The sequence below is a fragment of the Crassostrea angulata genome, chromosome 7 (genome assembly GCF_025612915.1).
Source record: "Crassostrea angulata isolate pt1a10 chromosome 7, ASM2561291v2, whole genome shotgun sequence".
NCBI classification, from domain to species: domain Eukaryota; kingdom Metazoa; phylum Mollusca; class Bivalvia; order Ostreida; family Ostreidae; genus Magallana; species Magallana angulata.
The window spans coordinates 15,283,755-15,296,213 of record NC_069117.1 but is presented as its reverse complement, the minus strand read 5'-3'; the positions used below and the strand labels follow the sequence as shown (position 1 = coordinate 15,296,213).

At 35.5% G+C, this 12,459-nt stretch overlaps 1 protein-coding gene across 3 annotated transcripts; it reads left to right on the top strand.

Annotated features, from left to right (window-relative positions):
* The first annotated feature begins 1,937 nt into the window (after window positions 1–1,937).
* LOC128191587 (gamma-aminobutyric acid type B receptor subunit 2-like) lies at window positions 1,938–9,227 on the top strand. 3 transcript variants are annotated; one of them, XM_052863721.1, is made up of 9 exons: window positions 1,938–2,074; window positions 4,106–4,175; window positions 6,561–6,710; window positions 6,880–7,015; window positions 7,141–7,248; window positions 7,398–7,520; window positions 7,620–7,967; window positions 8,115–8,264; window positions 8,463–9,227. In XM_052863721.1, the coding sequence occupies exons 3-9, from the start codon at window positions 6,595–6,597 to the stop codon at window positions 9,225–9,227; spliced, it is 1,746 nt and encodes a 581-aa protein (XP_052719681.1). In that variant the 5' UTR covers window positions 1,938–2,074; window positions 4,106–4,175; window positions 6,561–6,594. The 3 variants fall into 3 exon arrangements, with proteins under 3 accessions (XP_052719681.1, XP_052719683.1, XP_052719682.1); XM_052863722.1 differs by lacking the exon at window positions 1,938–2,074 and adding an exon at window positions 3,841–3,992; XM_052863723.1 differs by lacking the exon at window positions 4,106–4,175.
* The last annotated feature ends 3,232 nt before the right edge of the window (window positions 9,228–12,459 follow it).

The window sequence follows — 12,459 nt, the reverse complement described above, 5'->3', positions numbered from 1 at the left end:
GTATGAAATTGTGTTTTATTTTTAATGAGCCGTTACCCTGTCTGCTTATGCGGCATTGATACATTTGCAATAACTGCCAGCTGTGACGTTTAACCGTGTATCAGGACTTTTCCGTACATGTAGATCTGAATCTTTACGCTTTCTGATGACATCGTTCACTGGAACTACAAAAAGCTCGCTCTAATCTGGGTAGTAAGTGCGCGTAAATTTCACTATAAATCACATGCATTGTAGGGATTTGTTGGCTGTAAATATAGCGGCCCACGGTGTGTGAATGATCGATGATATCATCCATCATTCTTCTATTTTGTTATGATTTAACAAAGAAATAGAGAGTTTTTAACATTAAGTTTTTGTATTCTGTCCAAGAGTTTATGGCATTTTGTCCGTGAAACAACTTTTCCAGACGGCGAGCAATGTTTGGACGCTGTTTCCATAAGGTTCACTGTACTCACTGAAGTATGAGGCAGACCCGTCTTTTATTTTACTATCTTATTGTCTGTAATCCCTGTCCCTTGTTTATTCCAAATACACATGTATACTTCTGATCAGGGGTTTTATGTGTCCTCTCTTGGTTTACTTTGGGTTTACTCTTAGTTTACTCCGGGTTTTTTTACTCTGAGTCCACTGTAGTAAAACCGGAGTAAACCTAGAGTAAACCCCTGAAAGTAAACCCAGTGTTTAGTTGGGGTGTACTTTCCGTTAAGTCCGGTCGAAACTGTACATGTATATGCATATGGGAAAAAACTAAAGAGCTTGACATGCATTCCATATGTGATTTTATGCGTAAATCATTGGCGAATACGTTACAAACTTTTGATTGATATGGTGTCCGGATAGGGCCATTTGCGTTAGCGTGAAATCGCGTTCAGATAAACGCACCGTCGCTATAACGCACCTTTTCACAACGCGCCGTCGTGCTAGAACACAATACGCCATCGCGCTAACACACAACACGCCGTCGCGATAACGCAACTTTGCACAACACGCTGTCGCGCTAACATACAACACGCCGTCGCGCTGACACAACTTTGTACAACACGCCGTCGCGCTAACGCTAAAGAAGATTTAAGTTACTTCATAAAGGTTAAGGGGTTCGACCTCTACGGGTGCAGTGGTATAACAGTTTATTTTTTTCTTATTTGATCTCAAAGTTTTAAAAAAATTTCATTTCATTTATAAAGTTTGAAATAACATTTATGATTGACTTCCCCCCCCCCTCCCTTTTCTAAGAGGATGTGAGAAAATGAAGTGAAAGGGAGGAAATTAACTGTGAAACGAAGTTTTAGGTACAGTGCGGTATCCTCCCTCCCGGATTAGGATTTTCGCGATTTGGGAAGTTTTCCCATTATTTCTTTTCTTTTAGCATGCCAAGATTTTTTTGATCATATTTGCCCCCCCCCCCCATTTAAAAAACGATACCACGCCTAATGACTTGGTATACTTTTATATAAAATACAGTACATATGCACATGAGATGTAATATTCAAGGGGGAAATCGGACGATTTCTCGACTTTAACCTTTAAATTATTTTGATAAAAATGAAAAAGAAAGCCAACAAATCGTTTTTCATCTTTGTTAAGATTGGATCTGTCGATGTATACATGTTCGTATTATTCAGCTATTGAAATTGATATAAGATAGAGTCTGCTTTTCGAAATTCCCAGTTACCAGGAAAGAATTTCGCTCAAATGTTTTCGGTACAAAAAAGAATAGATTTGGACAATGAAAAGAAACACAAAGGATGTAAAAATTCAATGTCCTAGAGACACACTCATGGAATTATTAAGAGCAAAATGCATTTTTGTAGAATTTGTAATATCTGCGCGAGCCGCCATTTGTTTGCTTTACGCCATTGTGTTAATTGTATTTCGTTCTGTCGGGGAAGATTTAAAAGGATTTCAAAACAATGCAGACGTTGACTTCCAACACTTTATCAAACATGATACTTCTACTCCGTACAATGCTAAACAAACAAGAAATGCACTATCTATCTCGCTTGAACTTTAATTACAGATTGCGTTGGTTATTCTCGGGAACATTATATTTACCAATGTGGACTATTTTTAACAGGTATGTGAATCTAGGATATTATGTTTAATTATAATTTCTTTTATCCAATCCCCACCCCTAATTCTCTGAATTTGATAATGTGATCAAAAAATTTAAATAAAAGGAAAACTAATTTTGCTTGAAACATATATCTGATATGAAATATTTGATTGCAGTTGATTTAACCCCCCTTTCAATTTGGGCCAGAATTTGAGAGTAAAAAGCACGTTAGTGGCCATTCTCTTCTTTGTTGTGTGTTATTATTTTTTTTTTTACAAAAACGGAGTTTTTCGGAGTTTGCTCACCTACCAACCGTGTACTAATGTGTTTGTTAAAATTTTACGTAGGTAGACCTACCAGTATTTAGAAAATACGCTGTACTTCATGTGCATTACCAGGGTATTTTTCAAATGTTTAAAAAATCTTGACAACATCTGAAGAGGAAGTACATTCTATTATCCTACATAATTATACCAGATCAGGGGTGAAATGACATACCATGGAGAACGTCAAACAGATCTTTTCCATCTGAAAAGAAACTGTATCCAGATAAAATAAATTAGCCACGGAATGCAGGTTCCCACCCTCACCTTCCCCCGCACCGACAACCCCCCCCCCCCCCCCCCATGCATTTTGCCTCTCTTCTTCGCCAAACAAATTCCCATAGAAGATATTAATAGTAGTTTTGCTATTTTAATGCAGAAATATTACACTGGTGGTTGATAATCTATTGGAAATGTCGCGCAGATTCGACAATAAGCGGTCCTTGCCAGGACATCGTCGGAGAAACAGGCATTCGCTACCCGTCTTTCGAGTTTCCAGAACATCGTCGGAGAAACAGGCAATCGCTTCCCGTCTTTTGAGTTTCAATCTATTTTTTTTTTAATCGTTTGTGCTGTGAATATTTATTAATATTTCTTGCCATTTGACGCTCATAGTCCACATAAAGGACATAGACTTATTTGTCCTCTCGTGTAAAACACGTTCATTTTAAAATGCAATTGATTTATATAAATTGAATCTAGTGGAAAGCATGTTTCAATTGCAATGTCTGTTTACAAGTAATCGAAAATGTCATTAACGTTGAGATAGGGAGGCGGATAAATTCCCATTAAAGTATGTTCATTTGAAAACCATGAAAAAAAACGTGTTTCCTTTATACATTAACACGTTTTTATATAAAATAACAACTTTTTAGACCTAATGAATTGTTGCACGCATACACACATTTTGTTTAAAGCAGGTTTAACAATAGTAGCATTACCCCCAATATGGTATGTATTTTTAAATATAATTAGCCACCATGCATAACATACATTAACATTGGGAAGAATAGAAAAGTCTGCACGATCATTGAAGTCAATAGCATGGAATTTTTCAACAAAGAATCAAACAAAAGAAAAGCAGGGTTTTTTTCATTCCGAGTGAATAGATATGAAACATCATAACAATTACAGGCAGTCGCATGCACATGCACGAATAGTTAAATAATTTAAGTAGTAGTAATTTTAGTTCATAGAGGTGCTTACGACTTACTTCGGGTCGACAGGAGAGAAGGGGGTGGGGGTGGGGTGGGGTGGGTATGAGTTGATTCTAAAAGCACAGGCAGGCGTAACTGTTATTCAACTGTAAATATACCTAGTTCCGTAAGTGTCGAATTAGTGTAAACATCATCTTTGACTTGTTAATTACCAAACCTTAATTGAGTGCCTCTACAGAAAAATGCGATATCTATTACAGTGTATGTAAAAGGACCTATTTTGTTCGCAGGGATCACTTTTCAAAAATTGTATCGCCTTTAATGACTGTAAATACTTTGGTATAGAATATACTGAAGGTGAGAAGAGTAATTACTTGTTGGATTGCCGGTTATTTAAACTTTAGGAAATCCGTTTGTTCTCCTGCTCTGCCATTCCATGCCTACACTTATGATTTGTTGGTAATAAAGTGTCTAATGAAACGGAAGACCCTGATTATGTAAAAAAAAAAAAAGATTCTCATTATATTTTGTAGACAAAATGGTTTTTTAAAAACTTTTTTTCACCCTTTTAGGAGACGTGCGGAACAAACACATGCATTTAAAATAACATCTGTGTAGACGAAGGATTTTCACGATGCTTTAGTAAGTTAAATGTAATAATGATATTGGTGCACATCGACTTTGTCTCGCACCACAGGGGCCAAGCCCGTTTTAACATTAATTTCAATGTAACCATAAATAATTTATTTATGGTTACATTAAAATTATGGTTACATTGAAATTAATGTTAAAACGGGCTTGGCCCCTGTGTCTCGCATGTATGTTTCATATAATGTATCATTTATCGAACTCTTAATAACCAACACAAACGTGATTGCACATCGACTTTGTCTCTCACGTATCTTTCATATAATGTATCATTTATCTAACTCTTAATAACCAACACAAACTTGATTGTTATATACGTATACAGTTTTGATTAAATTACCGGTATGTTGGTATTTGAATTTTTATTAAAATTTAAAACTCTGACGCGAATATATTCATGGACCAGTCAATCTTATTAAATCAGTTATTGCGGACTAAACAAAATATTTCTTGACTTGAATAAGACAGATAATACAATACATGTAAATGTACAAGTATCCTAAGGTTAAAAGTAAGCGAAAGATAATGACATCTTTCTGCGCAATGAATGAACGTTTCCGGTACTATAAGTCTTATACAGACATGTAGTTACAAATCTGCCACACATGCATTTACACACACACACACACTCTCTCTCTCTCTCTCTCTCTCTCTCTCTCTCTCTCTCTCTCTCTCTCTCTCTCTCTCTCTCTCATATTGAGCTATACGTATAAAGTTTCAGTCGCTAGAAAAAATGAAGTATAAAACGGCAAAATATGCAGAGTGTTAAGCAATGATCTAACTCATCATGTAATTATATAACAGTTTTGTGCCAGATTTAATACATCTTACTCACTGATTCAAATTTTCATTTAAAAAAAAAGGAAAAGAAATGATGGTTCGTGTAACTCACGTACATGTATTTAGATCAGAAAAAATGTAATAATCTACATTTTGCGATGCAAACATTTACGTGCAAATATTTAACATTTTTACTGAAATATACAAAATATTATATCCAATCTTTCTGAACATTGTCTACAATGAATCATGCAGTTTAGTTTCTTTTCACGCAAATATAAGACGAGGGATATCGCTATAATTGTTATGATTGCATACAGGTAATTAAATTCGTCCGCCCAACGATATACGTAAATTCGATATGCAACAGATAGATTAATCACCCTTTACCTTCAGGATGTACATAATACAAACGTTAATTAATAGTAAGACGTCGTTTTATGATTTTATTCACTCACAGCGTCTAGTATATTTGTAACATAATCATACTGTAGAAGAAAGAACAAGAGAAATCCATTGACATAAAAATGCAACAATATTTCAAAAACGAATTTCAAGATTCGACAATAGTACATGTATTAATATTAATCTGGCATAAATTCAGCGTAAACAACGTTATTTGCGGAATATTAAAATGATCGATTCTGAACATAAGATATACACGTGTTAGTCATTATCGCTATTTCTGAAAAAACATTTTTTATATGTTCTAAGATTAGATCTTCGTTTTGTATCACCTCCACGGGATATTAAAATGAGCAAAAATTTGAATATCGCAATTAAAAGCATGTTGCCGGCGACATGCTCTGCATGTTCAAGGGTGTAATATATCACAGAAATTGGTCTACATTTTACTGTAATTATCTTTATAAAACGGATAATTTTGCGCCTCTGGTACACCTTGGACAGTAATTGCAGGCAAAAGTGTGAAAAATCCACGCGGTGATTTCAGCTAATTCCGCAGTCGTCTCCCCTGAGGGTTCATATCGAATGAAGTGTTACTGTGCTTAAAGTGTGTCCAAAATCTTCCATCTGTAAAGTCCATCCTTAAATATATCATATCTCGCAGAATTCTTGGATTGTTGTTCTGGATTATCATGTATTAAAAACTCGAGATTCAGATATGTGAGACTGTCTTCTTCAAAGGATTATCTTAGCTTGGTTCCTTGAATGGTAAAACGTGCATTCATTTCTTTGCTTTTGTTTCCGTTTATCCAGTTGCAGTACTGTATTATTTTATATAAATTTCATAGTTCTAACAATACACCTGTGATGAATAATCAATACCTGAACTATTTTTAAAACAAATATGATTGACACAAATTATTTTGTTTTGTCATTGTCCGGCTTTACATACTGGAAAAAAAAACAATCCAAGACATCTCAGTTATATTGAAGGCAAAGTGTGATCAAAAGGCTGGCAATTGATTAACTGTGCAGTTTAATAAGGAATTGTTTAAGAAGGCGTTGTAGGAAAAATCCATCACAGTCATTCGCCGTTGAGATGAGAAGAGAATTCTCTGTCACTTTGCTTGAAACAATGTGCAAATTATTATTGACAGCCAAGCTTGCTTAAAGACTTGTACTCAATGTTTACAGAGAGGACCGAGGCGAAGTTTCGAAGTAAGACAGAATGGAGGTCCGTACAGTCGGGGCTGAGACTTTCGTGGTGTCTTGTGTTGCCACTACTCTTGGAATTGTGGTCACTGTGGCGTTCTTAACATTCAATGTATTTCACCGCAACAAAAGGTAAGTACTCATTATATTTTATTGTTTTGAAATACAGTATCTAGTAAAACTTAAACTTTAATTGCATTTCTTTTCATTTTTATGAATAAAATTTTATGATCAATCTTGAAGGAAAAAAATCGATTGTGCTTTGCCATGTCAATTATTATTTTTTATGATTGTTTTACAGGTTCATCAAAATGTCGAGCCCCAAACTGAACGTGTTGATCAGTGTAGGAGGGCTGTGCCTGAACATTGTCTGCTTAATGTTTGGGATGGATTTCTTCCTAGCAGAGCGCTATCCGGAGGCTACCGTTACTTGCCAGGTAAGACAATTGTTTCAGCCGACGATTGAATTAGCGACTCTCATTATCATTTGCTGAATATCCAATATGCAGGAAACATCGTAAATCATCGTCCTGACATTTATTCTCTTTTGATTTCTTTACAGATCAGACTCTGGTTGATAACCATAGGAGTTTCCTTAGTTTTTGGTCCTATGTTTGCCAAGGCCTGGAGAGTTTATCAGATTTTTCAAAACGCTGGAGTCAAACGAGTGGTGGGTATTCAGTGATGGGATAGCATAAGCATACATAGTAATTCATGAATAATTAAATCATAGAAAACAAAAACTACTCTTAATGACCAAAACAGTGCTGACTGATTATATGTTAATATTTTTACAAATAAGTGTTTGTACTTTTGTAGGTAATAAAAGACATTCGTCTCTTTCTAATGGCATCCGCTTTCGTCTTCGTTGATGTGGTCATCTTGACAATCTGGCAGGGTGTGGACACGATGACATCAAAGGAAACTAAATACCTTATGATTGTAAGTAAAAAATAAATGTATATGGATATATATGTCTGCTCCATAATTCTTTTTATGGACCAAGCTTTTAGATTTATTTTCATTATCAATATTTTGCAGACTAATGGCGGCGGGAAACAGAGCAACTCCTCGGGATCGGAGTACGTTTTAATACAGGAGTGCTCTTCCCATGGAACCTCGGGGTGGCTGGCATTTCTGTTGCTATGGAAAACATGTTTACTGGGATACGGGCTGTATTTAGCGTGGCAGACGAGAAATGTGACCCTGCCAGCGATGAGAGATTCTCCCAGTATCATCATCAGTATTATGTCTACACTACTGTTATCCGCTCCCACCTTCATGCTGACGTCCTTGTTAAGGCATTCTCCGGATGGAATCTACATCACGGAAATTCTTATCATTACCGTGTGTTCAACTGTAGTGCAAATCACCGTGTTCTTACCAAAGGTACCGTACATATTATTGGATAAATAAAATAACATTTATCACATGTACATGTAGGCTAAATGCATATGGACAGTATCTGTTTTAATTATCAATTTATCTATTTTAGGGTATATGAGCTTGAATTTAACGCTTTGATTATCTTTGTAGGTGCAGTTTTGGTGGAAATCCCCGCTGGAAAAGCAGTCTAAATTGTCGGTGACGATGTATGATTTGAAGAAGTCCTCTACGTCTACCCAAGATTTGGATATCTATCAAATTCAATCAGAGAATACTCTTTTGAAAATCAACATGAAAGAGGTATAAACTTGTTATCCCCTTGTGGTATATACATGTATACACGCACTCACTGATAGAATTTGCCGTGTTTCAAATTTTGATACTGTGCATTTTTATTGCCTCCCCGTAATTTAAAAATTTCAACACAAAACACACTTGATAATATCAAAACATACATGTACTAGTTATATTGCTTCATTTTGACCTTTTTTGTTTCAGAAACTCGTACAAATTAAAGATCTCGAAAGGAAAGTTTCTCATTTAGCACAGCGATTATCTGCTGTAAGCAATGACGATGATCGCAGGGACAGTGGATTGGATGTCGACCTCGGGATATCAGATATCAAAGACGAACCCTGCACCATGGACTCCAGTTTAAGGACAGATCCGGATTCATCCAGAGTTGTGGAACCTGAATCATACACAGACGTCTTAACGACAGAAGAGGGCGGGACACCACAAGCGGATGCGTTCGATCGGACTCAGTCGGACACCTCCGGAATGAAGTCTTATAAAGCAAAAAAGGAAAAGCGGAGGCGGAAAAAAATGCTGACATCAACACCGGATATTTACAAACAGTGTGAAAAGAATGGGCAAGTTTTGAATAAATCTGACGATTTTTTCGACGTAGAAAATTCAAATGCTCGCTTCATGTCCAGATGTTGGACATTTTCTTCAATGCGCTCAAGACAAGATATCGTTGGCTCAGTGACAAAGTGTTACGATCTGGAGGACAACGAAGACACTTTTTCATATGTCAGTACATACCTTCCACCCCCTCCTCCTTCTGAACAGATCGAGTTTTCTCTCAGAAACAATTCGTTGTGTACTGTCAATGACAATGCCGTTCTGAGCAATGACATGCTTTACCCCACCCCTCACGGCGAATCTTCTACTTCTCCTCGTATCAAGGAACCGGAAATTAACGGCAACACTATATTAAATGACAACTGTATTACCCTCGACAAAACTTGCTATGTATAGATTTTGTTTTATGAAGTATGATGGTTGTTTGAATAAAATTCACATTTGATCTTTATAAACAAAAATTTGTATTTCGAACTCCAAGAGTGACATCTACATTTAAATCACTTTTTCAGAAGACATAACTAATAATTTATTTTCTTTGAAAACATTATATCAGTTCTGAATTAAGATGGGTCAAGGAGGCTGAGATGTTAGCAAGTGATGTTTGGATGCAACCTGCCAATAACAAAAAAGATACCATTAAGTATTTGAATATTCATTTCACTTTATTTATCATGTTTATTGAGAACGTCAAAGTACAAGCATTCGCTACACAAAATAGTCCCACAGTAATCACATCGTCGTAAACCCACGCTCAGTCTTGGATTTGTTGACTGATGGACAACTCGTTGAATTTTTCTCGTTTTCATGAATATTCACTATTCTCAGCCCGCCAACTATATACACTTTGGGTCACCCTGATACCAAAGAGGTAAATTTTCTTCAGAAAATTAAACGGTGCTTGATCATAAAAAATGTTGAAACGCCCAGCACAACAACCAACATTTAGTATATATCGAACCTATTTACGATAGCCACTGTAATTCTTCAGTGTTAGGAGAATATATGTCTTAAACTACTATAGCTACTGTGGCTATATATCATTTAAACAATTAAATGCTTTCTTCCATGATTCATCCAGAGTATGAGTATGAATGAAGAAAAAATACTTGACCCGCGTTAACTATATAATTTTTTCTGCAATGATCGCTACTTTCATCCGCATGAATCTTCAAAGAAAGCATTTTATAATTTATATTTACATCTTTCTTTTAACAAATTAATATATTGATTGCAATAAGTAAGTTAAATTAATAACTAAATTACTATTAATGTACATCAGTATGTTAGATAAAAGAAATAACCAAAATCTTCTCTTATGCATGGAAATCTGAGTCTGACATTAACATGATAATTTCGTGCAGTCCGTGATTTTTCTTAGGTCGCTTTAAGTATCGACCATTCGATAACCGGGGCGTGTCTCAGGACTTAGGAGGGTAGTTACCGTAATAAAGGTAAATTACTATGAATTTCGACCAGTTATGGGTCTAAACTACATTTCCATACATAAATGTTATAAAGAAATTTAAACTTACCTTCTTAATAAAAGTACGTTAAGGATGGAGCCTAGACCAGTGGAGTACCGACATTTCAGCAAGTAATGCATGACTGTGCTTGTATTTTTTTCTTCTGAATCTATTTTAATTACTTAATTGACCTTTTTTAAAACACTGGGTTTTTTCTTTTGTTTCATTATAAAACCCGACAACATTTTGCATTTGTGCCGGAATTTTTCCTAAAGTATCCCGAACATGTTCTCATAGTTAAAAACTTTTCGAAATTTTGACCGAGTTAATAAATCCGCATATCATTAAAATCAATTCAGCGCTTGCCTTCAATTCATATCAAAATGAAAAGAAACTACATGGCTTTTCAGAAACCAGTTATATGGAAGGGGAAAGTATATTGCCAGAATACTTTGAAACTAAAAAAAACATGCAATAGATACGTCAACACTATACATGTATATGTTCACCGCATATCACAACTTTACAAATACCAGGAAGATGCTTAAGAAATACTGCAAAAAAGTACTGAATAAAATATCAAAAAAGATATTTTAATCTAGTACTGTAAATTTAAAATTCTGCACCAGTGAAAATATTCTTATTATGCTTTTGTTTACCACCGTAAACCTAATTGCTAGCGCTCTCGAGCACTAGCAACTACGTTAGTCTTTTTCACTGGAATACGCATGGTCAACTCCATAGTAGGGGATTCTGGGAATACTGTACTACTGTAGATAAACTGTACCATTTGAATTTCGTTTTATCATTTTCACATGAAGTTTTGTGTTTTATTGTAAATGTCAAAAAGTAACAGTAGGTCTTATAATGCAAAGTTATTTTCAATATCATAATAATAGCTAGCTTTATCTTGAATTTCTTCAAGCTCGGAAAACAACTTCGGATATGTTTTCCGAGCTTGCCGGAAAGGCCCGAGAAGATACGATTGCTACAAAATAGTACCAATGGTTCTTGAAAATTTTCACCTCGACTGAGTCGAAATTCAAATAACAGTAGATACATAATGATTAAGGCACAGTCAATGAGCTATACTATGCCTCTAGATTCACAGTTAGAAATTGAGACCCCACTCCAGCACAATTCCAGTACACTACTGTGCCTACCTATTTAATTAATCGATTCAGAAATACAAACCAATGTTTTAGAGATCTGCTTCTGTGTTTTATGATGGCTACAGCGCTAGCTCACCAATCTTTTTAAAAGATAAGCTTGAAATAGATTTAAAATGCTGTTAAAAGTGTGCTTAGCTTACGGGTGGCTGCCGCCCAAGACCACCTGTTTAGAAACGTTTTGTCCATAGGTACGCCTTTGGACTCATTCATGCCAAATTGAATTAGCAATTCGGCACTGTAAATAATCAAGATTTATGTGTTAAACGCTGTGCCGCTTTAAGTTTTAAAACCATAAAGTTGTTATGTTTTAAAACCATAAAATGCGTTCTTTAGTGTTTCATTTGGAATTTGAAGGAAGCGATAGGACAGGAATCAAAGTGATGAAAGTACTGACGAGTGTTTACTTTTATTCAGGAGCGAACAATTTCTGGTTCATGCAAGGGGTATTCAACTACCGTACAGATAATGTGACTCATGACATAGGACTAACAAATAATACATAACTAGCGTGAGCGTTAGTAGGTTATGTATTTTTTTTCTGAAATAATCGCTACCTCCATAACCCGGATAGATCACCAAAAGAAAGCAATCTATTGTTTAAATTTACATCTTTCTTTTAACAAATTAACTAATAAATCGCATATAGTATGTAAAATTGATTAAATTATTGTTTATGTAGGGGCCTTAGATTAATGAAGTAGCCACTTGAGAACTTTTTAATGTTAGGATCATAGCGTTTACAGTGTATGGGAGTGTATAATTTATTTCCTGATTTTGTAGCTTGTGGTTGTAGGATGATCTTTTCACTTTGCACTGAGGTTCACACTTTTAAACACAGTTGGTTTGATCACGATATCCGTACCTGTTTTCAGTGACGTCACTGATACAGATGCTATGGTACATGTATAAGAAATAAACAAGTTCCTGTCCCTTAAAAAAGGACTGCAATACGTGGACCATATGAATGTGTTTCCAACGAAGACGTGAAAG

Excerpts from the sequence above, each read along its gene's own strand:
- LOC128191587 (XM_052863723.1), top strand. The coding sequence starts at position 6,595 with ATGGAGGTCCGTACAGTCGGGGCTGAGACTTTCGTGGTGTCTTGTGTT. Across the intron at positions 6,711-6,879 it reads GTATTTCACCGCAACAAAAG|GTTCATCAAAATGTCGAGCC; the intron begins GTAAGTACTCAT and ends ATTGTTTTACAG. Across the intron at positions 7,521-7,619 it reads AAACTAAATACCTTATGATT|ACTAATGGCGGCGGGAAACA; the intron begins GTAAGTAAAAAA and ends AATATTTTGCAG.